Raw genomic sequence first — 26788 nt, forward strand, 5'->3', positions numbered from 1 at the left:
CTGAGACTGTTCAAGGTGTAGCCTCAGTTTCCTGCCGCTGTAGCTCATCTCCTTCAAAGTTTCAGTTATTGGCATTCAGAGATGCTCTTCTGCACACCCTGGTTGTAATTAGAGGTTATTTGAGTTATTGTTGCCTTCCTATCCACTTAAAGCAGTTTGGCACTTACTGAGAACTATTGCTCACTGGACAATTTCCTTTTATAGGCCTATTCAACTATTTTCAGTGGAATTACTCCTCTTTTATTCAGTTTGTGTGTTCAGCTGTGATACAAATTAACCCTGCAGTTTCTTTATAAAAGAGAAGTAATCTGTCACTTCAGTTGTCTTTATTACACCACTATCCAGTGCAATATTACGGTATTAATCTTATTCGGTTTTTCAAAGCAATACAAAAAAAGCAAATAACAGCTTGTTTTTCACAGTTAAAAATTTAACCTCGTGATAAAAAGGATATGAAAAACAGGCCAAACACCAAATTGAATTTTTCTGTTTAGTCAGATTTTCATAAACAGGAAGTTACTGACTTCTTTACACTTTATAAGCTTGGAGCAGAAACGGCTGATATAATCATGCAGCTCGAGTTTGCAAATGAGTTTGAACATCATATATTTGCACATACATGTACAAAAACAACCATTTAGAAAAAACAGCTCTGTAAGCAAATTAAAGAAAGGTAAAATTCATTATTCTTCTTTTCAACAAGATGATGTGAGAGTGGACTTGTATAGTGTGAACACTTTTTATTATTTACATTACAGTCAACTGGAATTTTTCATTTTAGCAGCTAAGCCTGATATGTTTGATTTTTAAGCATGAATAGTTAAACAGACCTTAAACTGTATGTCAGAGATCTTTGGTGTTATTATTGTTTAAGTGATGAGACGGTGGATTTATGAGCCAGTGCTAGTCAGCTTGGTTTAGAAGCTGCATTGCACAGAAACAGGTGTCTGCTAATTATTTCAGAGATGCAGTACATCCAGAGTATTCACAGCATTCTCCGGCTGGAATAAAGCTGCCGCGTTAACGCCCTATTCCAAATAGATTCAATTCATTTATCACAATAAAATTCTGCACACAATAGTGAAGTGAAAAAGTTGCTTGAAATTCTGGCAAATTTATTAAAAAAATTAAAGTATTCACAGCTCTTGCTTAATAACTTGGCAGCAATTGCAGCCTCAAGTCTTTTTGAGTATGATGCTTCAAGGTTGGCGCACCTATTTTTTTGTTGGGGGGGCAGTTTCTCACATCCTTTGCAGAAACTGTCAAGCTTGGTCTGAATCAGGAGCTTTGGTGCACAGCCATTTTCAGGTCTCTCCATAGTTGTTCAGTCAGTTTCAAGTCTGGACTCTGGCTGAGGCATTCGGGGCATTCAGAGAGTCTCAAAGCCACTCCTTTGTTATCATGGCTGTGTGCTTACGTTTCTTGTCCTGTTGGAAGATGAACCTTCAGCCCAGTCTGAGGTTCAGAGCACTCAGGAGCAAGTTATCATCAAGCATGTCTCTGTAGATTGCTGCATTTATGCTGAAATGCATCCCAACAACTTGATGCATCCCAACAACTTGATGCTACCACCATGCTTTACTGTAGGGACGGTGTCCCAGCAACAATGGTTACTGTAAGGTGCTTTATATTTTAAGGTAAAGACCCTACAATAATAACGAGGGGGGAAAAAAATCACATGTCCTCTATGAGCAAGCGTGTTGGCGACAGTGGGGAGGACAGAGGACATGCTGTGGAAGAGAGCCAGAGATTAGTACTAACAAATAAGTGCAGAGAGGTGTACAAACACATAGTGAGTGAAAAAAGTGACTGAGGAAGAAATGCTCACTGCATCGTGGGAATCCCCCAGCAGCCTACACCTATTGCAGCATAACTAAGGGAGGATTCAGGGTCCCCTGATCCAGCCCTAATTATGTGCTTTGTCAAAAAGGAAAGTTTGAAGCCTAATCTTAAGTACAGAATTCTCGGTCTCCTGAATCCAAACTGGAAGCTGGTTCCACAGAAGAGGGGCCTGAAAACTGAAGGCTCTGCTTCCCATTCTACTTTTAAATACTGTAGGAACAACAAGTAGGCCTGTGTGAGAGCAAAGTGCTCTAATCAGATGAGAGACCTTTTGGCAAACTCCAGGTGGGCTGTCATGTGCTTTTTACCTGAGAAGCATCTTCCATCTGGCTACTCTACCATTCAGGCCTGAAGTGCTGCAGAAATGGTTCTTTTAGAAGGTTCTCCTCTCTCCAGTGTAACTGGACGCTCTGGCGCTCGATCAGAGTGATAATCGGGTTCTTGGTCACCTTCCTGAGCCTGTGTGCTCTGATTGCTCTGATTGGTCAGACGACCTGCTTTAAACATATTCATTTATTTATTTTTTTATAATTAAGATCAGGGCTACAGAGATTAACTGAACATGTTCCAGTTTTTGGTAGAGACCAAATCAGAACTGTTTGTTGCCTTTCAGTCCAGCAGAGAGAGTACTCGCCTACTTCCTGTGGTTCTGATAGCAGGATGTCTGAGGGCAGGACTGAGAGCAGTGAACCACCTGTGGTGAGAACATTCATCCTCAACCATCGTGTTAGCTTAAAATAAGATTGATCAACGCTTGGTTCATCTGTTTAAATGTTTGTCTTTGTTGTAGATCCTCATCCGACGGACCAGCAGCTCAGCTGAGACAGAGTGCAATACTGAGGGACACGCAAACTACACGAGGCCCAAGCTCAGAGAGAAAAGTTAGAAGTTATAATCACTGTTTAGTTTTAATGTTAAACATAAATTGCTTTTTAAAAATGTGAATTTTCATCAGCATACTCTGAGACTATAGCATATAAATATGTAATTGTTGCATTGGATATTACAGTTTTCCTTACAGAGCTAGTAGGCTCCATTTGAAGCTTCTTTTGCTTTTTTTTCTTTCATGAATTTAATCTTTTCACCTTACCTAGGTGAGAGTGTTAGTAGCGAGACGTCCAATGGCTACCTCAATGAAGCTGAAGTTACCTGGCAGGCGTTTGATGAGGAAGCCGATAATCAGTCCACGCAGTCGGCACACATGGACGTAACAGTTGATCCTCAGAGCCAGGGGAGTCTGCTGCTCAGCCATAATGAAGCTTTAGCAGGTAGAAACTCACAGCATGCCCCTAAATCTTGATGCAAGTGTCTCTATTAAATGTCTCTGTTTAGCTGTGCTTGTTACAGTTTGTTTGAGCTAACAAATCCAGTCAGAGTAATTGATTTATGTCTGTCTGCAGCCTGCAGCTGGTTTGATACATATAATAGTTAGCAACAGAGCTAATATCCTCATTATTATAAAGGAAGCCCTTTGTGACCATTCATCACAGTGATTAAATTATTTGGGACACTTCAGCAGTTGTGCAGTTTAAACTGGGTTTTGTAACGTTGCTCTTGATTGATAGATTGATCAATCTTAGGAAGGGTGAAAAACCTAATATTGTCTAGATGACTTCTCCCAAGCAATTTAAGATTTTAAATCTGCTCAGAGTTTGTGGTGTTTGAAAAGTGGAAATGTTATGAAAGGAAAAGTAACCTGTGGTCTCTGGTTTGTTTAAGGTATCTACAGATGTTTGACAAATTTAAGGGTGGGAAAAAAAGATGCGCTGTTGTAGTATGGAGAAGAACCACCACAGCATCATTTTACTTTTTGCCCCTTGGAGGGATAGAACACATTTTTTCCAGGAAATATTCCCTCATTTGGTTTTCTGATGCTGTGCAAAAACTCATAGGTACTGTCTCATGTGTAATCAGATAGGAAGTGAAGTGGTGACTGTGGATAGCATGTGGTTCACATAATTTTCATTCAGTGAGAGCATTGTCATGTTGGAGGAGACTACTCCCATCAGGATAGAGATGTTTCATTAACCAGGAAAAATGGAGGAGGGGCTTGAATTAGCTGGTTTGTTTTTCCTTTAATTTGTCACCTGTCAATTTCTGTGAGGGGGGGTTACCACAACATCCCTTCAGCTTTGAGGCTTTTTATTTATTTACTCCCTCCCCCCTCGTGTATGCAGATATTGTCGTCCCCCTGTCTGCCCTTCCCACCCTTGTACGTGAACTTCTGTGTTTCCCACATTGTGATCACTGCCCCTCTGCTCTGTTCCTCAAACCCAGTTTGATCCATGTCCACTTGTTGTTTTTAGGTCCTGAGTGTGCTCTCCCTACCCACTCCGCATCCCCGTCCTACCACCACAACCACCAAAACCACTACCACTACCCCCAGAATCCCCCCGCTTCACCAGCCCTGCTGGTGCACACAGAGTGCCCACGGGATTGCCCCCTGGACGACACCATGCATCAGTCTGTCTTACACATGCCACACCACTTGGGTACTGCTCCCTAGCTGCTACTCATCATGTAGACCACAGTCTTCATCTGCATTTCACTTCTTTGTCTTAAATTCCCCCTGTAGATTTTTCTATTTTCTTTTTCTTTGTTTGGTTTGATGCTACTCTTACTTAAAGTAGTTGCTTTGTCATTATTCTGCACACATAATACAAAATAATTGTTCTTTTGTTTCTTCTTGTAAACAAATGAGCAATCTTTTATCTTTTTTTCCCTGCAACTAAATTTAAAAACAGTGAAACAGAAAAAACTTTCAGAAGTCATTTGAATCACCTCACATCAGCTACACTATCATCTGTCTTTCCAAGCCTTTACTCCCTCAGGTTCTCATTGCTCTCCTGCTGCCCACTAGGTGGCACTGTCCTGCCACAATTCACTTGGATGATGCATGTGGTTTCTGCCTGTTTCCCAAAAGTATTTGAGTGTTTTATTCACTTGCATAATGCGTTTGGGGAATATGCACCAGATAACTTAAGGATTTGGTCAACAGCTGCTCTAACGACGCATTAGCATTGAGAGTCAAATCAATTCATTTTATTATAACTGTATAAAGTTGATCTGCATTTGTTGACTGAATCCATTCAGCTAAATAAAATGAAGTCTTTCTTGGTACTGGCAAAGTGTTGCCAAATAATAATTTCTGTAACCCACATCACCCATTACTCTTTCTATGTGACCATGCAGATAGCAGTGAGTTTCTGGCTGATGATGTCAGCATCATTGCTGGTGGGACTCTGACTGGCTGGCATGCTGATTCAGCCTTCGTCCTGTGGAGGAGAATTTTGGGTATCTTGGGAGATGTCAACAATATCCGCTGCCCCAAAATCCATGCCAAGGTCTTCTCCTATCTCTATGAGCTGTGGCACAAGCTGGCCAAGGTACAATAAAGACATAATCAGCTGATGATAAACCAGTAATTCCATATGTTATTTGTACACGAGCATAAAAAAAAAAGCCTACATCAAAGTGATGCTTTTAAATCCTCTTTATGTCAAAGACAGATAAAATTTCTATAAAAAAATATGACATTTTAAATCAGACATTGTATTCTGTACTTCCTAAAGCAGAGAGTTTGAACCAAGCATTAGATATGATGTGTTATTCAATGAAGTGAAATGTTTGCTTACAGATTCGGGACAATCTTGGGATTAGTGTGGACAACCAGTCTTCTCCGCCTCAACCTGCCTTCATCCCACCTCTTCGAATGCTTGCGTCCTGGCTTTTCAGGGTATGAACAATGCAAAGACACAGCAGATGTTCAAAACGCTTTTTATATGTTAGTGTGCACACAAGCTATGGATGAAATACTAAAACCTAAAAATGATTTATAGATCTGATTGCCGGATCCACTGTCATGTCATTAAAAGTAAATATTAAAACATTTAGAGTGAATTTCTCAATTGGTGCTATTTGGGGGGGGGGGGGAATCTGGGAGGATCTTATAATGCTCAGAAGGCAATATCATTACATTTCCAGGAGCAGCAAAAAGTAATCAATGCAGCTGAATGGTTAGCCTTGGCGGCAACAAACATATTAGTATTATCTAATCAAACTGTTTATGCAAACCAATAAAAGGAAGAATGTTGCCTCAATATGTGTTATGTCTGTATGAGGGAAAATTTAGTGGTTGGTGTTGGATTTTTTTTTTTTTTTAAATGGGTGGGGGACATCAGCTTCTCAAGCCTCTGCTGCAGCTTAATAGAATAGAAGTGTCTCCAGCTCCTGATAATGGCACTCCTCCCCTCTTTAGGGCACCATGCTGCCTGCAGAGTACAAGGCTGGCAAACTGCAGGCCTTCAAGCTGATCTGTGAGATGATGACCAGGCACCAGGATGTGCTCCCCAACAGTGATTTCCTGGTGCACCTTTACCACATCATGCACAAGGGCTTCATGAGCGATGACCCGGTAAGGCTCCTGCACAAAAGCTGCCGGTTGTTCCTTTTTCCTCCAGTAGATGGCGCATTGGTCAAATCAATGTGCATCAGCCCTGATTAAAAACTGAAAAGCAATTAAGGCTGTTTGTTTTTGTCAGTTTGCCATTTACTTTTTTTAATGTGTGATTTTTGTCGTATTCAACTGGTTGTATTTGCTGCAATCTTTGTACTCGTGTCAGTACTAGTCATGTGTTTGGAGTGATGAGTTAGGTTCAAGGGTTTCTTGGCAGGAGTGAGGACACAGTTTATATAGGTTTATGATTGTGACCCTTGTTTTATTTAAAAAAAGAAGGTGAGGAGGAACATTACTGTGTTTTGGCATCTTCCACCTCCTTCAGCCACACCCTTCCTAGTATTCAGGTCTGGCATTGCTCCATTGCTTCTGCACAAAGCTGAGTGGTTATGAATGGAGTTCCTCTAAATAAAAACATGAAGATGAAAATGTGTGTAAGAGATGTTTTGCGTGTGTGTGTGTGTGTGTGTGTGTGTGTGTGTGTGTGTGTGTGTGTATATAAAGGACTGTAGATTTATATATGCCCTGCTCGCCGGGTTTCTGTTGCGCTTTGGCTGTGTGACAAGCTTATTAGAATGTTTTCCATGTCGTTAAATAATGTTTTGAGCCCCTGCCGCGTATACGTGATTAATTAAGGACTGACGTCTGTCGCGCTCCGTTAGACTGACACGTCGGCCGGGGGCCCGGAGTAGACTGGCCCGCTTGCCTCTGTGTATGCGAGTGTGTGTGAAGGAGTGGGAGGGGAGCCTGGGGAACGTAGTGCAGAGTAGAGCAATGAGGGGGGCACTCTGAGAGAGCAGGCAGCATTCTCAAGCTTTTGTTGTGGCTCTGTATAATGCGTTGGGGGGCCAGAGCCAGGCTGGCCACTGAAGCATGCTCAAATTGGCCAGAGAAAAGAGTCCTCACGCCACACAATAGAGGACAGCCGCACGCCTGCTTAACATAAGAAAGTGGCTCTTACTCTCCTCCTCCTTCCTCTCTGCCTTCACCCCACCCCCCCCCAATGCACCTAAAACATTAAGCTTCTTTATTTATAAGCTTTTTCTGGAGGCTCCAATTATAGGACTTATTTTTTTTAATGTTTTTTTCTTTGTGCGTTTAATATTAGACATCTGAAGATGTTTGGTCTTTTTGTTCAACAGCATCTCTCATATCTTTAGAAATGAATGCTGAATGTATAGTCTGCCTGTCAATGGAGTAACACAGTCTGCCTTAAACAGCCATGCTTTATAGACAGCAGGGGGAATCCCAGTGTAAATCCTCACCAATAAAATCAACTAAGCTTGGAGGAAAATGACATTTCCCTTGGAGGTATTCTCCTTCCAACTGACAGAGTGCCAAGGTCAGGGCTATTGTCCTGATAGTCTGTCAGTCTCTGGTCACTGGTCTCACAAAAGCATGACCACCGCACAATGGCAGTAATCTATCTAATAGGTCTGCAATCTGGAGTGCAATAGTCAACAGCATATTTTGCTAAACATAATAAGTGCACACAAAGCTTTAATGCATCTATTCACCTTTTATTCTTTAGGTTAAAGAAAGGGCTCGAAAGCACTAACACATTTGCACAAACACACAGATTTCAGCACCTGTGCAGAGCTGGCTTCTCCTTTTAACTCGGTTCATCTTGTCATTCCCTAAAAGGAGGCTGCTGCATAAATTATATAGTGTCAGATTAAAATGTGAAGGTTGACCCGTAGGCCACCGACACGGCTGTTGATTAAACTGCTCGTGGCTACAACAGCCTGCAGGTAGGTTATTATCCCTTTCTTACAACTTGTGAATGAATTACAATAGGAAATATGTCCCCATGCGAAACTGTACATTTAAATTGGTAAATTTTGGGATTCTGTGCAGAGTGATGTAATGCCAGAATGAACCCCGTCACCCCAGGGGCCAGCAGGTGGAAAGCGTTTGCTTTCGTGAAAATGAGGCCACATAAAAAGGCCTGAGGTGGCTCTATTCAGAGTTACGTTAATGCACCTTTTGTTGATGCAGGGGCTATTCCTACTGCCAACACAGCGCCGCATGCGGTTATTCCCTTTCCACATTTCTCTGTTCTGATTTCTATACACACTTCAAATCAGGTTCCCTCTACTTGCACGTACAATTGAAAGCACTTTGCATTCTACATTTGTGGCTTCCTCTAAAATGCTCATTTCAGGCAATCAAGAAACAGTTTGTTGCCTGCTAATTACCTCTGACTGCACTACACATTATGCTTCAGAGGTCAATTACCAACAAAACGAGGGTAAAATGGGCCCTCAATCCCGAAGCTCTTCCCACCAATTTTCCACATGTGTTGCTGGTGTTGGTTTGACTTCCTACTAGTCTTCTCTGTGTTTATTCTATTCTGTTGTTCACCTGGATTCCCTGTTTACCAAAGCTCTGGGTGATTAATGTCGCGCATAGATAGTGGTAGTGTGTGTGTGTGTGTGTGTGTGTGTGTGTGTGTGTGTGTGTGTGTGTGTGTGTGTGTGTGTGTGTGTGTGTGTGTGTGTGTGTGTGTGTGTGTGATTGAGAGAGAGAGAGAGAGAGAGAAATTGTTTGTTAAGGTGCCCTTCGGTTCAGCTAGAAACGGGCTGATGTTTGAACTGTCCGATTTACACAAGTTTATGGCCAAGAAGGCAGGTGTTTGGAGCCTGGACCTTGCCTTCATACGCAAATATGCGCATGCATGACTCGGATAAGAGAGACAGCAATCTTTCCGTCTTATTTAGATGCTGCATTCTTTTATTCTTAAACTAATTATATATATTTTTTTCCCAAGAGTATTTCCTGTGTCCGTCAATGGTGAAGAAATGAGCGTCTTTGCTGTAAGATTACCAGCTAAATATAGTCTGGAAATTCTCAAGCATCCTTTTACGCCCTTCACTAGTGCAGTATTATACTGTACATACTTGAGCAGTTTGTGCAGAACCCTCTGCAATACAGCATATGCCTGTGTTGAAAGAGCACCCATCTGCCACTGAGCCGCCTGCACCTCAACCAAACAATACCTTGTCTCTGGCTTTAATTACAGGTTTGCTTGTGACTCTTGAAAGTTGAGGTCTTTTGTTCTCCCTCTTATCCACTGTGAACAATCCATCTGCTGTCTCTCTCTTCTGTCTGTCTTTCCCACTCTGTTTTTTTCCCCCCTTTTTTTGTCCTTTAGTGACATGCACTGTTGAGTGCTTTACTCTCCTCAGCACGCTTAAAATGCTTAGCCTACCTGTTGAAGTGAAAAGCTTTCTCGGTGCCACGTCTCTCACACTGTGGCCCATTTACAAAATATTTCTGATACTGCTTCACTCCACCCACACTAACAACACACGAGGCTCCCCCCAAATGCAAAAATCCCGGGCTGTAATCGTAAAAAATTTTGGAGAATTAAAAGAAGGAAAAAAATCTGGTTTTGTTCTGTTATTCAGGCTGTTCCTAAATAAAGTCTGCAGAGATATAATAACGGAGATTGCTGCAGACATGATGACAGTTTATCTGTGTCCATGCTTATCATCAGGATGTTTTGAACACCATCATCCGCTCCTGCTCTCCTCGATTCTTCTTCCTCGGCCTGCCGGGCTTCACAATGCTGATTGGAGATTTCATCGCTGCTGCTGCCTGCGTCCTCACCTCTGGCTCCTCAGAGGTACAAACACACTTTCAACTTTTATTTGATATTTCAGTCATACAGGAATTTATGAGTCAAGAACTAGAAAAAGGTTTCAGATTTTTTTTCTTTTTTCCCACAAATCAGTAGCACTGTAAATCTGCAACAAAGATGATAAAATTCTTCACAAAACATCATAAATCATCCTTCTCATATTTTGCAGCTGTTTGACATTGAAAAGCTGATATTGTTTTGTGACATTTTTATGCTTTTAGCAATAAAAAATTTATTTGAGGCACCAAATAGCAGAAATGTTAAAAAAACAAAATACAAACTGCACTTACATGTAGGACTGAGCAACTGTGGCTGAAATTAGAATTATAGATATTTTGTCTTACTATGATTATTCATCATGATAGATGACTTCATGTTTGAGGACTAAATGAAATACGTAAATATCCTTTTTTTCATTAAATCCACACAAGTATTAAATGAAAAGTCTTAATATGACTGTTGGTCATGTTCAGTTAATGTTGTAGACCATCTGTACAAGTGAGCATATGGACTTTAGATAGAGAGAGAGCTGATCTGGAGCAGATCAATATTATGGCCGCTATCTGTTACTTGCACAGCTTTAAACCCGAATATGGTTCAGTTGATGTTAACTGTCATTTATCAGGTGTGTATGTGTTGCTTCTTCCTGTTTTTGCCATTACACGTACCTCCCAGCATAGATTTGTTCTCGCTCCTCAGTTTAACAGCAGCTCATCAGGTGCGGCAGCACAACCTGCTACAGAGCTGCACCCATCATGCATTTAATCAATCATTTTGTTGTCCAGCGCCTAACATGTGCGATGTTTTTCCGTCAGCAGAATCATGAATAAAGATGAAATTAAATCTGCAAGCTCCCTCAAATCCTCATCCATCGTATGCGTTCTGCGCCTTTCGCTTGAAGCGGGTTGTTTATGTGTTTGTCTCTGGTATTAATGATGCCGTGGGTTTGGTTTTCTTTTTTTAAAATTTCCTCCAGGCTCCGAGGGTGGAAGCTCAGACGATCCTGGGCTCCCTCGTGTGTTTCCCAAACCTCTACCTCCAGATTCCTATACTGCACCGTGTGCCTGGCTCTGATGACATCAGTGTGAGCAATGAGGACATCAAGGTAAACGCTCATGATGTGCAGTGACGGGAATACGGACACTTCATATAAAAGCAGATGTTGTTTTAATTAGGATCAATCAGTCGTCTGCTGTGTAAATCATGACAAACTTATCCTAAACGTTATTAGATAGAGCAGTGTGAACATCACACTGATTTAACATGACTACAAGGCTGTGTGTTACAGTTAATGGCGTCTTATTGTTATAAAGATGAAGGAAGGAATGGCTTGGATTGTCACTGAGAACTGTTAACTGGTGTTGTCGTTTCTGTTCAGAATTACTTGGTCAACATCCTGCTGGAGACGGCAACGAAGGAGCACTATGAAGGGGCGAGGTATGATTAGTAATTCTTTTGTTGCACTGTCTGATATGATCGCGTTTTACACACGTTCCAAGAAAAGGTTTGGGAACCTGCTCGTCACTGTTTTCTAATACTGTTTCTATGTTGATCACTCCTCGATAAATACAGAATACATATTTTTTAACAATCTTGTCCACCTGTGTTACGATTGTCGTGCTCTTGTAAGCTTTGGATTACACCTGCCTCTCCTCCTCCTCCTGCTCTATCATATTGTTGTTATTGTCATCATGACATGTTTTGAAATGCTTCCGCAGCCTTTTCCTGCTTTGTTCTTCCACTAAATTGTCATTGAGGCATTGTTGACACCAGCCAATCATTTTTAAGAGGGGCAGACTAACTAACCACACTTTACCAGCCTCCTCTTTTGGAGAAGCACCTCTACAGCCAACACTTCCAATCTCAAAACTCACTCAAGTAGCTTGTGGAGAACTCATTAGCATCGAGGTTCACTTCATTTTTCCAGGCTGCACTGTGAATGATTAGTGTTCAATAAAGACATAAACTGGAGCGGTTTAGTTTTGTAGACAAACAAAGTACAACCAATCAGTGCAGACATGTATTCATTCCAACATTTAGTTTCTCTTTGCAGCTGTACATTTCTGTATACATAAGGAATTTGAAGAGGCTAATGGTGGTGAAGCAGTGGCTACCCGTCATTAAAATTTGATGCAATGCTTCTAAAGCCTGTTTGCAAAAAAAAAGTCCAAATGTTCATGGTTTTAATTATATAGTAGTTTATTTCTCAAAACATCTGATCCCATTCAGATCCTGCTCTACTTAAATCTGCACATTTTGTTCTCTGCTGCTGCCATTCAGGTGCATTGCTGTGTGCAGCCTGGGTCTGTGGGTGTGTGAGGAGCTAATGCAAAAGAACATCCACCCCCAGGTTAAAGATGCCATCAATGTTTTGGGAGTGACACTAAAGGTGAGTGAACCTCTTACCCGAGGACGCTGCACTTGTGCATTTCCAGTTTCATTTACAAGAAACTACAGGTGCGCTTTTTTTAAATGCTTGCGTCATGTGCTGAGAACACAGATAAGCCCGCTGTCCTGAAATGAATGGGTGTTGGAAGCTGTTTTTTTGTGCAAACCTTACATTGTTTATCTCAAACTAAAATGACAGTTGATTACATAAAAGGACTGCAGAAAAATTTTCAACACAGGCAAAAAGTGTGAGAATAAAATGTGACTCGTGGGTATATTCTGGAACAGGCCTTTTTTCTCCCTAAGTGAAGAGATGCAGAGAAGCTGTGGGTTTGTGGGCTTTTTTGGTTTAGTTTTTTTTTTTCTTCCATGGGAAAAGGGTTTGGGGCGGTGGCGTAATTTCCAGGCTGCTCACTCTCAGTAGATGTGGGCCAATTTAAGCAGCTACATCTCCCAGCTTCCTGCTCGAGCAAAGCCCCCACCCATCCCCTCGCCCCCTTCTCTAATGGAGCAGTAATCACTCCCCTGTACAACTTGACACACAGACTCAGCCAGCCCCAAAATAGAGGGTATAGGCTGGGTGGGGGATCTAGGGGGAAGAGTGGCACTGAGAGTCTCTTTTCTAAAAGCAGGTGCTGAACTCTCAGGGCCCCTTTTTGTGTTTGGCCATTTCTGCACTCCCCACATTGTCTGCCCTTGTTACATGTTGAGAGGCATTCAGCTGGAAGAAATAGGAAATTCTATTTCTCCACAAAGAATTTCAAATCACTGAAGAAATCCACATTTGAAAGAAAATTGTCAACAACTCAATTCTTTCCTTCAATGAGTCTGGGGAAAATGAACCATGGTTTGAAGTGAAATGAAATTATGCTGATTATCTGCACAGTAAGTGCAAAACTAAATTTAAGGAAAATTACTCCAAATTTTGGCACAGTCAGTGTGTCCTCAAACTTTTTTTTTTCACTGTCTTTAATCAGCATTGTCCCGCTGCTGTTTTACAAATTACGTGACACAAATGCAGCAAGAGATTTTGTTCCTGCGTTACTCTCTGGAAGCTCTGAAAGAGACATTTAAAAGCCTTAAAATCAGGGATTCTGCAGATAATTAATGTTCTGCCTTAAGATCACACATTACATTCAAAGTACTTCTGTAGTTCTAGTGTCTTTAAAAAAAACTGGCCCATTTTTTTAAGTGTAAGGAGAGGCTCCACTGAGGTTTATGTATCTGCAAAATTTAAAGAGTATCATGATAAAACACGTTCTTTCCCTACAGTGTTTAGATTGAAAATGAACTATTGGTTAGATTAAAAGTTCCAATGAAGATAAACATTAAAAAATGGTTGTTTTTGGGGGTTTTTTTTAAGCATGACTGCTCATGTTTTTGTCAAATCTGATAGCCGATGTCATACCAGAATGATTTGACCATGTTCCAAAAAGCTTCTTGTGATGACAGGAGAGCTTGACTTTCTCGCTCTTCAAACACAAGTTCAGCTGAGTCGAGGTCATTGAGGGTGGAAGAAAGTCTACGACAGTCTGCACTTCTCAGTCTTCTTTGGTCTTCAAGTAGTTCCTGCACAGCTCTGAGATGTGTTTGGACAGGAGTGTGAATCCTTGTCTGCAGAAATGCAAATCAGCGGGTGGAGCTTGTCTCTGCAGAATCGAGGGGTGTCCAACTCGAGAGGAGTTGATATTCCCATCACTCTTTTTTTCTCCCTCTCGTATCCTTCTGTTACTGCCGTAGATTTCAGAGATGGATTCATCTGTAATCAAGTGTGAAATGCTGGTATGTCTTAGCCCAGCCCAAGCATTTGGCCTTGTTTCCCCTCCTGAAAAGCAGTTTACTGACCACTAACTTTGCTTTTTTTTTTTTTTTTTTAAAGTGTTAAATTCTTTATTCAGCAGGCTTTTTTTTCCCTTCAGGTCTGCCTACCTGATCCCTTTTCCTTAAAGTGTGTCAGAGGTCTTACTGTGGGTACTGTCCTCTTACAAGTCTTCAGTGTATTTTACACCCTTTGACACTGAATCTTGTCTTACTTCTGATACCTCGATCACATCATGTTATTTAACTCTGCTGGAAACTTGAGGCACTTTAAGTAAGATTTTGTTGAATAAGCCTCTTGTGAATTGATCAAATCCACCTCTTAAAATGGTCAGTGCCACAAAGCTCCTACAGCTCCACCTTAATGCTCCTACAGCTCCACCTTGATTAAAACAAAACATCTTAAATGTCTTCCTCCATTGTATATAAATTTTATATCCCTAAACTTACTGATTATCTTCAGTATGACATGAAAACATGGCAGATATTCAACATTGTACCAGGGTCCCACTATACGCTTCTATTGGAAAATTACGTTTTTATATACACTTGTACATGTGTGAATACACACATCTGGCATTGTATTAGTTAACTCTTTCTAATACCAGGTTGGGCCCTCTTTAACCTTGAGAACTGTTTTAATTCTGCAAGGCACAGATTCAAGGTGCAGGGAGCATTCCTCAGAGATTTTGGTCCATATCAACATGATAGCATCGCACAGCTGCTGCAGATGTGAATCTCCTGCTCCACCACATCCCAAAGGTGCTCAAGTGTGCTGAGATCTGGTGACTATGGAGGCCATTTGAGTGAACTCATCGTCGTGTTCAGAAACTGTTTGTGCAACACACTGTGTCCCAAATTTCAAATCAAAGGGGTGTGCGTGGCTAACAACAATAGTCAGTTGGTACTGAGGGGTCCAAAGTGTGCTAATAAAGTATCGCCCAACACCTGTGCACTACCAGCAGCAGCATGAACTATTGATACAAGGCATAATGGATCTTTCATGTTGCCCACTCTAATTGTTAGCCAGCTATGCAAATGTGGCAGAAGAAACGGATATTCATCAGACCGGGCAATATTTTTACAATCTTTTATTGTACAATTTTGCTGAGTCTGTTCAAATTGTAGTCCGAGTTTCATGTTCTCAGCTGACACCTGGCGTGGTCTGCTGCTGTAGCCCGTCTGCTTCAAGGCTCAACATGTTGTGCTGCATTCAGCTCTTCTGCATATCTTGGTTTGAATGAGTGGTTACGTTAGTTACAGTTACTCCCATCAGCTCAGCCGTTGTACTCTGACTTCTGGCAGGAAGACGAGGCATTTTCTTTGAGAACTACTGCTCACTATATTTTCTCTGTTCACTGTAAACTTTAGAGATGGTTTGTGGGAAAATCTCAGCAGATCAACAGTTTCTGAAACACTCTGACCAGCCCGTCTGACACCAACAACCACCCCACGTTCAAAGTTACTTAAATCACCTTTCTCCTCCTTTCTAATGCTCAGTTTGAACTTCAGCAGGTTTTCTTGATCATGTCCACACACATGTCCTAAATGCATCAAGTTACAGTGGTCCCTCGCTATAACGCGGTTCACCTTTCGCGGCCTCGCGGTTTCTGGGATTTTTTTTTGGTGCAATTTTGCAGGTTTTTCTTTTTTGTTTTTTTTTCTTACAGCGCATTGTGTTCTGACTCCTGATTGGCTGTAGACCATTGTCAATCAACCCCGTGCCATGTCTCCTGTACAGTACAGAATGTGTTCAGCTTGTCAAATCTTTGATCGCTAGCAATGCAACTTTGAAGTGCTGCACTGTATGTTTGTAAGTTTTCTCACCCACAAACACAACAATGCCGACGAGAATCATGCCACCTGCGGGTGTCTTTGGTTTCATTCTATAATACTGGACTTATTTTTCTACGAATGTTTGAACTTTGAGTGTTTAAACAAGAGAGAAAAGTGAAAATGTTCATGCCTGTCTGGGAAAAGTGTACAAAGTGTGTAGTTGGGGGGGGGGGTTTACAGCTTTAACACATCCAATTGTTAAAAAAATAAAGTTGGCTACTTCGCCAATTTCACCTATCGCGGGTTATTTTTGGAACGCAACTCCCGCGATAAACGAGGGACCAATGTACATGTGATTGGATGGATATATATATATATATAAAATAATGATAAACTGCTTTTAGCTTTTGCTTAGGAATTGAAAAGATGTATCTGATTTAGTGGCTAGCTAGTGTGTTATGTTCTTGTTTTTTTAACTGACGGTACAGTTCCTCTTCACTTTTCAATTCTTGTTTGTTTGTTTTTGTTTTTAAAGTTTGGGAACAAAGCAGTGGCGCAGGTAGCCTGTGACGTCTTTCAGCTGCTCATCTCTCACTGGGAGCATCTCCAGAGGTTGGAGCCCACATTCCCAAAGAAAATTATTGAGGTAAAACAGACACAAACGTCTGGTTTGCTATCCTCGTGGGAACATCCCATTGACATAATGCTTTCTCTAGCTGCTTACCCTAACCATCAGAAATGAATGCCTAAACCCAACCATAACCCAATGGTAATGTAAAAATGCCTTCAAACGTATGGGGACCATGATTTTGGTCCCCAGAAGTTTAGTAAACTTCAAATTTTTGGTCCCCACTAAGATATGAACACACACACACACACACACACACACACACACACACACACACACACACACACACACACACACACACACACACACACATTGATGTAACCCATGTAAATGTGTTTCACATCCAATAAGAGAAATTCCTTTGAAATAACTTTTAGCATTTAAATGCAAACGTTACACAAATTGTCGCTCGCTCATGTGCACAGTCCTCATCCTGTGGTTTCGTCTCCGTTTTAGCAATCAGCCCTGACTCAGATGATGAATGGGAGTGTGTCATCCAATTATCTTTCTCCTTGTTTTGTCCCAATACAGATCTTTGTGGCCACAATAGCCTTTTTGTTGCCGAGCGCAGAGCACTCAACGGTGGAAGCGGACAAAAAGGTACATGTTGGAAAGGATGGGACATGAAATGGCTGAGATCTAAAGGCTCTTGATCTATCATGTTGGAATGGTGCATTTGCAGAGGAATGTTTCTACTGAAGTGATTTGTTTTCTCTTCGACCTCGTTCTCCACTGCGTCTTTGATGCTCTCACCTGTTATCCGCTGCCACTCTTTTTTTTTTTTTTTTCTTTTTTTTTGCTTTGTTAATAATATATCTTTTATTTGTTAGTGTGTGACTGAAATAAATTAGGAACTTCTCTCTCATTTCTCACACTGTAGTTGATGGTATCGCTTCTGCTTTGCCTGTTGGACTGGTGCATGGCTGTTCCCTTGAGTCTGCTGCTTGAGCCTATCACCATGCCGTCACTGGAGGACCACACAGCCCACAAGGCCCCGCTGCTGGACTACATCTACAGGGTGGGTGTCATCAGTGGCAGCCTGGAATAGAGCCACCTTTTACCGATTCATATTCATAGTCTTCTGAACCACACGCAGCTTTTGCAAACAGACACAGCAACTTAAGCTTTGACATCTCCACCCCCACCCCGCCACATGGGCTTGCCACTTTAATTAGACTCACCTCTACCATGACCTTTTGACTATGCATCATTTAACATTATTGTAGCACAAAGGCGTAGAAGTGTCCACAGCAGCTTACACTCGTGACTGGCATTTAGCATATGTACGAAACCCTGACAACTGTTAGGAAACTTCAGGAGTGTTTGTTTCAAGCATGCAAAATATTCCGTATTGGATCTGCTCCTCTGTTTTTGTCCCTCAAACTCTTTATTTTATGGTCTGACCCTGAGGATGAGGGCCAAGCTTCGGGCCCAAATGAATGAGGTATTATTCATTCCCTCCTGTCTGGGCAGATGCGGTCAACAGCAGATCTTTGTAAGGATGTCACCCCTGATAAGAAATGGTCCAATTATTCAAACGGGACCCTTTGTCCACTTGATAAGCTCAGGCTATAAATGCTTGTCCTGGAGATTTGAATGGAATATGTCTTAATATGAGAGAGACTGCAGCTGCTATGAAAGCAAAGACAATTAAGCATGATTGGTTGTCTATCAGTGCACAAAAAGCACAGTCCCTCTGGCTTTCATTCAAGGTGTGATGATATTAATGTGATATCAACGCTGAAATCTATATGTTTCCACTGTCACATTGGCTGCTAATTATTCTGTATACCAGGCAGAGAATAGAAAACATCTTCCCTTTATTCCATCACTACCCACGTTCCCTGACAGGTTGTTTCATGCCTCATTTTCCTTTAATTACAAATTTATATTTAACGCTCAAGCGCCCAAGCTATTTTAGTGACCACAATTTTTCCCCCATCCTGGCTCCATTTTCTGTTTAGATTTTCTAAAATATTCTAATCAATTTAATTATATCGTTTTTATTCAGACATCGGTTAGCAGAGATTCGCTGGAAAGTCTTGCAATGTAGTGATTAGAAGTGGAAAATTAATATAAATGTACAAAAAAAGACATATTTCCACTGTCTTTGTCACAACAGCAGAGCAAAAACTGCTAAAAGTTTATAGAAAAATTTCTTATGACTGAAAGCATCACAGCTACACATTTAAAAATACGACTTGAGTCATAAATGACTCCACTTGGGCACTTAACAATGTGTCCTTTGCCGACCAATCAAATGCAAGCAGAGACCATGTTTACAGCTAATGAATGGCTTCCATGCTTCCTGGGATGCAGACAAAAGTGAAAAAAGTTGGTACGGTTGACTAACGGCGAGCACATAGCTGTAAAAAGCAACATTGCACTAGACCATGTCGGTTCACTGGAGATCTGCTCAGGCTTCTCCATCTGCTCCCTGTGCCTGCCTCAGCAGCCAGCTGCACCGCGTGTGTGTGTGCGTGCAAGAGAGACAGCAAAGATAGGTACATCCGTGTTTTATTATTTGATTTATTTGTGTACATAGTGTGCTCACATCTCCATGCACCATGTGCCCTTCTAACTACTGTGTTACCTTCCAGGAACTGTTGCTATGCAAATTGCAGTCAATTTGTTGTCAAGCACAGTCGTGGGTTTGCCCCCCCCCCCCCCCCCCTTTCTACATCTCCACAGAGGAAGTTCTTTGGGGCTTTGGTGTAGCAGCTGTTTGGTTCACATCTTTTCAGCATCAAGCCTCAAATCCCTCCCCCTACGCACCCAGAGGTCTGCTTGATGGAATCATCCACATACTGTCTACATTGCCCCACACAATACTGTTTCACATGGCAGGGCCAGCGTCTCACAGCCAAGTGTGTGTGCGCTGAATGGGATTAGCCTTTGCATGGCTTTACCCAAGTTGCTCCACTCTGAATAAGAGGCGCCCTCCTCTACATACATTAGGCATATGTTCTACCCCCTTACCTTTGCTCAGATTATACACTATACAGGTGTGTTTGTCTGTGTACTCGGATATGTATATGTGGCTAAGCATGCGTGTTTGTGGTGGGAGCTGAGCACAAGGATAAAGTCTTAATTAAATCAAACAGTGTAAACCTGTTCAGTGGCTGTAATCAACTGCCCCAGTGCGCCTTATCTAGCACTGCCAACGGATGCTCTGCCATCTGTTATGTAGATCGATACACTCACACATCACAGAAGAAATGGATTAGTGGCTATAAAGACCCTCTTTTCTTCCCTTTTCTCCCTCTCTCCCCCTTTTTGCCTTATGATGTAAATAGACCATATATTCCCCATTCACGTTCTCCTGCGTCGTGCACAGTCACGACAGACACTGCTGCATATTTTCTTACCAGACTTCAACCTTCTAGTACTATGAGTGAGTGGGGGGGAGGGTAAACATACATCGAATATCAATATTTAATAAAATGAATTAAAATCTGGGAATACTGTAAACAAGGTGGCTCGTCTTATTCACCAGCATCCTCAGATAACCTTAGCTAAGCAAACTTTTAATTAAATTGATTCAACTGAAAAACGTCCAACACTAGACACACTTCAGCGGGATTTATGGTCCAGCAGAGGAAAGTGTTCGCTGTCCGTTCCAGTCTGGGGACTGCCTGCAGAGAGCTCTGATGTCAAATGGAGGCGGTTTACAAAGTTTAGGGTACAGCCGGTCTGTGGGCCACTCTTACTTGTACTGCTGATGGTCCACTAGGCAGCTGCAGAGGAGAGCAAAGTTAAAACATGCAAAGAGCTGAAGTAAATCCAAGTGTTAAAAACAAGAGTCTCTACTGCAGCCACTGTCTGTGCTCCCATTCCCGGGAACTCTGCTGTCATTCTCCTCTATTCCAGCCCACTTGTCAACATTAAAAAGACACTTTTGTCAGCTGTGCTCAGTCAGGATCTTTGAGGACTGCACAGGAGCACATGTTGCATTTCCCTCTTCAAACTCAAATGTGTAGATGGACACATTAGCAGGACCATAAATTATGCTTTATCTTGACCAAGTTGTCTCCAAATTCAAAGCACGCTAATGGCTCAGTCACACGAGTGAAAGTAGGACAGCGACCTCCTTTTTCAGCAACCAATTGCAAGTTTTGGTGACTAAATGGTTGCCTGGAGTGAGGTTGGTGTTGCTCACACTCGCAAGTCATCTGATAGGAGGAAACCTTGTTGCAAACAGTTGCAGTCTGATTTAGACTGACCCCAATCACTACCATAAATCATTACACTGTTTATGTAGACAGATTGCTGACATGTTGCCATCAGTATGAATGAGTCAATGAGCAAAACTTAAGGAGTCTTGACTCAACTAACTGCCAGCTGCCTGTAATCTGGTTATACTGGATGTGATGGACCGAGCAGTGAAGGAAACTTAGGCACAGGTTAAAGTCCAAAAAAAAGATTTTTTATTTAACCCAAAAAACATAATTGGTTAACTCATGCAAAAAGAATCAAAATCTTGGGCCCATAAAAGAGGTCAAAATAACAAAACTCTACTCAAAGTTGACAACACAACTGATAACTCAAACTGACCTAACTTAATGAGACAAAGGGGAAACTTAAATAGTGGCTGATCAGCCCACAAAAACAGGAGAAGGGGTAAAACACACAAAACTTAACTAAACCAAACATAATGAACTCCAATTCCCCCCCATGGTCCCGAGTTATGGCATGAACCAATTTGTAGTCTTCCTTTAAAGCTCGCTCCGCCCCTTTTCCACCTCTTGGCTCCTTAATCAAGGGACTGGAACAGCTGCAACTAAGGTAACTCAGAAAACAAAAATTTAATCATACATAACAGTGTAAACTAAAATGTGCGCACTTATTTTAGAATGCAGTGTTATGTGGATATGTGAATGAATTCTAAACCAAAACCAGTTATTTATTGTCCTGTAAATAAATTCCTATATTTAAAGAAAGAAATGTGAATGCAATGTTACTTATAAGCCTCTGCACTAACATGGTGGGTATTACCACTGTGTGGCTGTAAGTGCAGCCATCACACTGGAGCAGGAAGGTTGCTGAGCACAAATGTAATAGTTAAATATCAATTTATGTTAAATGAGAACTTCTGTCTACGTAGATGGCAATAAATGTGATTTTCAGCAATCTGTTGCAGTTAATTGCTGAATTCTAAGAAATATAAAACTGTTGGCATGTAGTTGCCGACTGCAGTCTCTTATCTTATCTGATTAAAGAGGTATGACTGAAGTTTGACTTTGAGGACATAATTTGCAGTTTGAAAAAGGTGATTCCAGTAATGTTGTGAGTTAAATGTAGTAATATTATGGTATTGCGGGGTGTTTGGGGTGTCTCTACTAAGTACTGTAGCAAAACAACCCATGCATGCCAAATAATCACTACATTTTTGCTCTTCCGCTCTCATTCCTCAGGTGCTGCACTGCTGTGTGGCTGGGTCCAACCTGCACACCCAGCAGAGCCACTATCTGCTCACCCTGTCTGACTTGTCCAGTGACTATGACCTCATGCTGGGTCAGGTTAAGCGTTGCGAGCCAACCCCGTCACAGACACCCACCATGGACTTAGGCAACCTACTCACTGTGGCTGAGGGTAAGGGCAGGAAAATGTCATTTCCTAAATCTGAATCTGTTTTGAGAAAGATCGCACTGCATAAAAAGGTTAAGTGTTAATTGTTATATAGTATGTGTTAGTATGTACATAGGTTTACATAGGAGGGTTAAAAGCCAGTTAGTACTTGATGCCAGCTGCTGCATCGTAATGTTTTGGATACTGCTGCCAGCTCTATATTTTATAGTTCCTACATTATAGCTCCCAGAATATGGAGCCAAACTCTCTACCCTGTCTGCCCCCACCCTCCCACCCCCACAAAAAAATCATCCAAAACAGGTTACAGGTAAAAGCAAACTCTAAGTAGGCCATCCATTTAGAGCCTCTCCATTAAATGTCAATATCTTATTAAAAGTATAAAAAGGAAATCAACCATCACAGGGAATGGAATGTTCACATTAGTACTCAGCCCTAAGAGAAGACCCATTATGGGGTTTAGATTTAAAAAAAAAAAATCTTTTTTGTGACCTTGTGATTCCATTAGGCAACATATTTCTCTTTCTCTCTCGCGTCCTCAACTTCTAAAAAGTCCTCAAAGTCCAAATACACAATGTGAATGTCTCCTGAAACAATGTAAGAAATTCAAACAGAAGCTTTTGTCTTGAAAATTTCATCACACCTCTGCTTTTGTTCAATTCTTTTTTTTTTTTTTTCTGGTGCACAGCTGCACAGCTGCACAGAGTCTTGGTTGAAATAACAAAACACTATCAAAAGGGCAAACCAAAGAGTGCCGGCCTAGTTATATTCATGCCCTCACCTCATATTGATCAAGTCACATCAAAGGGCCAGTGCATCTCTAATGCAGCTTGGCCTGCTTTCTAAAGAGCTTTCTCCACTTTGATGGGGGATGATGGTATTGATAGCACTGTCACAATGCAAGAGTGCATCTTCTTGTTTTTCCCACATCCCTGCAGAATAAAGCACGGCATGCCTTTCACTTGGGAGTAAAAACCTGTACATTTACATAAATGCAATCTGCAAAGTACAATTCTATTCAGAAGTCTGCAAAGATGGTGGTTCTCATTAGCACTTGGCCAGTCTCAATGGTTGTCCATTGTAAGAAGACTCAATGGGCTTTTCAAAGTTGTCTCTTATGATTAGATGCTACCTACTTAGAGGTGTGCTAGCTAAGCTATTGTGAGAAATGAATAAAGTAGCCCTATTAGTAATCATGAATCAGATTTGGGTTTGTGTAAAAGGAGCTAATAAAGAGTGTAACATGTCGACACACAAATGTGGAGCTTTTTAAATATTGTTAAAGTCTACATTGAACATATTATAAAAGACAGCCCTGAGTGCAGCTGTATTCTAAACCCATTGGTCATTTTTACTATTGATCATGTGTTACACTTGCTTGCTTGTATTTTTTTTTTTTTTTCATCCTCCCATCCTTTTTCTCCCACCAGAAAAGCGTCGCCGAAACATGGAGCTGATCCCGCTGACGGCACGGATGGTCATGACACACCTTGTGAACCATTTGGGCCATCATCCCCTGAGCGGCGGCCCCGCTCTCCTCCACAGCCTCGTGAGCGAAAATCATGACAACCCATACGTGGAGTCGTCCGAGCTGTCCTCCGAGGTCTTCAAAAGCCCCAACCTGCAGCTTTTTGTCTTCAACGACAGCACGCTGGTGTCCTACCTGCAAATCCCTGCCGAGACTCCCACCGTTGGAGAGTCCCTGCACACTTCCTCCCAAGTACGCGTCATTGTCCGGGACATCTCGGGCAAGTACTCGTGGGATGGTGCCATCCTCTACTGCACCGCACATGAAGACTTTGATGTGGGAGCCTTTAAACCAGTTGACCCTTCCCTTTCTGCAGCCACTGCAGTCAGCCACAGCAGCAACCCGCCCCCCTCCCCAGTAGCAGGACCGCACAAGCGTCATTGCTCAGGCTCCGATTGCCTCTCAAACTCTTGCGAGGAGGATGAGTTTGATGTTCTCGATAAGCTTTTGGAGGACCTCGGACACAGCAGCCCAGAATGTCTTCCCCAGCCACGACTTAAGCTTAACCAGCCGGCCGCATCACCACACGGAATGAACCTAGAGCAAGAGAACGCCATCCTGGAAGCCATTCATCGTCAGACTCAGCAGGAGGAGGAGCAAGTGAGGAGGTGGGAGGCTGATGTAAGCTTTCGGGCTGACTGCCAGAGCGAACCGTCCCACCAGGAACCAAAAGCTCCTTTTTACTTCTGCCGGCTGCTGCTTAATGATCTTGGGATGAACTCTTGGGATCGCAGGTATTACAGACAGACTGCAAATAGCCTGCTCTTTACTGAAAGAAACAAATAGAGGAAAGTGGGGTTTTAAGAGAAGTCAGACAGGGGTCTGTTACTTATTGGTCACTAGTCTAAAAACAAACACACATTAAATGCAGGCAATCAGAGAGAAAGAACAAGACACATCCTCTTGTTAAGTCTGACACAAAGTCACTTTCTTCATCTTCAAAGTAACTCAGCTGTTGGCTTGTTACTCAAAGAGAGAGAGGATGAATTTAAAGGCACATTGGAGTCCGCAGTGTCTTAATCTCCTCTCCACAGGATAAGAGTGCCCAGCTGTTTTCACTAAGGTCTAGCTTGCAGAGCCTCATCTTTGCTGTTCTGCCCCGTAAATTAAAAGCTTACACCTCTTAATGGTGATGGTGTAACATGCACACTACAAGAGGAGGTTGTGGCTTGCACCTGTGCCTGTTTTTTTTGGTCCTTGGTCATCAGATCTGCAAAACACAACTTTGGTTTAACACTTATTTTCTTTGTGATGATTTAAGCCGCTGATGGCAGTTTTAGTTTCAGATTAAAATCCTCATGTCTAATCTAATCAAGACTTGTTGTTGTTCAACAGGAAAAGCTTCCATTTGCTGAAGAAAAACTCTAAACTCTTACGGGAACTGAAGAACTTGGACTCCAGGCAGTGGTAAAGTTCACTTGGGAGTTTTGTATCATCTTGTGATGATTTAGCACGTCATGATAAGCAGTGTTGTCTGTAATGTATTGTGTTTTCCTGATCGCCCATAAACATGTTTCTGAATGAGTGGAATTAACTCTTTGCATGTCCTGCGAGCCCTCCAGTTTTTCAAGACTGCAGTGCTCCCTTACTCCTCCATGAATTTGCTAATCTGTGCCAACTCCTGCTGAGCACAACCCTGGAAGTCTCCCTCCATCACTCTCTCCGTCCTGTTCTCATCGTTCTTACTGGACTCTCGTAGTCCGATCAATTAGTGCTCTACACATTGCTAATGACAGGAGGTTATAAAATAATGCCCTCAGAAGTGGACCGTTTTCTCCCAGACGGTAGACCTGGTTGGACAATAACAACCTGTGCGCAATCATGCAAAGTCTCCTAAATGCACTCCAGCACAATGTACTGCCATGGCAACAGGGAAAGTAGGATGGGGGGGCTTTGCTGCCATTCTTCTTCTTCTTTTTTTTTTTTTAACATGATGTTAAAGCTGATGGATAGATAGCAGACGGGTTTTTGGAGATAAACATTTTTTTCCCCCTCTGTGCTTGAGATTTTTATTCAGCAGTTCAATTACACAATTTACCTTGATAAGCGAGGTGTAATCCAAGCATTTCATCCAGAGTAGCTCAAGTAGTTAAAGGCTTTTCAAGTTGTGTTACAACTGTTAAACTGGTTAGTGTAGCTGTTGTTCTTTTAATGCTGGCTGCTTTTTATTTTTTGTTGTTGTTCTGTAGCCGAGAGACGCACAAGATTGCTGTGTTCTACATTGGAGAAGGCCAAGAAGACAAGTGCTCCATTTTGTCTAACAGCACAGGAAGCCAGGACTATGAAGACTTTGTATCTGGACTGGGATGGGAGGTGCAAACCACGACTTTAAATCAAATCTTTGCATTCATATTTGCACAAAGTTGTACAGCCTCACTCAGAAAAGAGTAACTTTTGCTTGTACATTTCAGGTGGACCTAGCCACGCACTGTGGCTTTATGGGCGGGCTCCAGAGGAATGGCAGCACAGGTCTAACGGCTCCTTATTATGCTACCTCCACTGTGGAAGTTATTTTCCACGTCTCAACGCGTATGCCATCTGATTCTGATGACTGCCTCACCAAAAAGGTTAAAAAAAAAAGCTCGTATTGACTATTCGCACATCTGGATTGTCTGTATTGAATTACTTGCACACCTTAAGTTCTAAGTGCATTAGAAAAAGAAGAATGTACTGCAGTGAAATGGCTACACAGCCATGCCTGCCCAGAGCAGTATGTTGTTGCAGCCTTCAGCTCTGTGTTAAGCTGTGATCAGGAGGTGTGACTCCAGAGTGTGGGCATTGATTAGTGACCCTGGCCAGGAAGGCCTGAGGAGTAGAGAATCGCAGGCGCGTGAGTGAAGAGAGGGCATGTGCTGCTGTGGTAATGACTATGATTCTGCTAGCCCCTGCCCCCCTCCCTGTGTGCTGTGACCAGGGCCTGGATTCAGCCATTAGCTCTCCCTGCTAGGGCAGGCGCCGGCCGGATGCCGGCAGGATCCTTTTATCCAATTCCTGCTGCCGCCACAGGAGCGATCGATTTGGTTCTGCAGTGGGATTCTGAGCTGTAGTGCAGCAGTAGCAGTTAGCAGAAAGAAATGAGCCGCAAGGCCCCTGCCCGTGCTGCCAATCTTCTCATACAGTACC

At 42.2% G+C, this 26788-nt stretch overlaps 1 protein-coding gene across 5 annotated transcripts in view; it reads left to right on the top strand.

The window, feature by feature from the left end:
• Positions 1-26788, top strand: part of ralgapa2 (Ral GTPase activating protein catalytic subunit alpha 2) — a 94899-nt gene that overhangs the window by 38212 nt on the left and 29899 nt on the right. For 4 of the 5 annotated variants that reach the window (XM_080869939.1, XM_080869941.1, XM_080869940.1 and 1 more), the window contains exons 18-36: positions 2456-2541; positions 2633-2723; positions 2937-3110; positions 4149-4334; positions 5035-5228; positions 5480-5578; positions 6101-6256; positions 9798-9926; positions 10918-11046; positions 11320-11378; positions 12222-12330; positions 16459-16569; positions 17083-17151; positions 17432-17569; positions 21966-22143; positions 23568-24399; positions 25001-25072; positions 25855-25978; positions 26077-26232. In XM_080869939.1, coding sequence (XP_080726065.1) covers positions 2456-2541; positions 2633-2723; positions 2937-3110; positions 4149-4334; positions 5035-5228; positions 5480-5578; positions 6101-6256; positions 9798-9926; positions 10918-11046; positions 11320-11378; positions 12222-12330; positions 16459-16569; positions 17083-17151; positions 17432-17569; positions 21966-22143; positions 23568-24399; positions 25001-25072; positions 25855-25978; positions 26077-26232 — 3092 coding nt within the window. The remainder of the gene's footprint in view (positions 1-2455; positions 2542-2632; positions 2724-2936; positions 3111-4148; positions 4335-5034; positions 5229-5479; positions 5579-6100; positions 6257-9797; positions 9927-10917; positions 11047-11319; positions 11379-12221; positions 12331-16458; positions 16570-17082; positions 17152-17431; positions 17570-21965; positions 22144-23567; positions 24400-25000; positions 25073-25854; positions 25979-26076; positions 26233-26788) is intronic. The other variant, XM_080869942.1, reaches the window with a different exon arrangement.

Source organism: Rhamphochromis sp. 'chilingali', assembly GCF_963969265.1.
Source record: "Rhamphochromis sp. 'chilingali' genome assembly, chromosome: 21".
Classification (NCBI taxonomy): Eukaryota; Metazoa; Chordata; class Actinopteri; order Cichliformes; family Cichlidae; genus Rhamphochromis; species Rhamphochromis sp. 'chilingali'.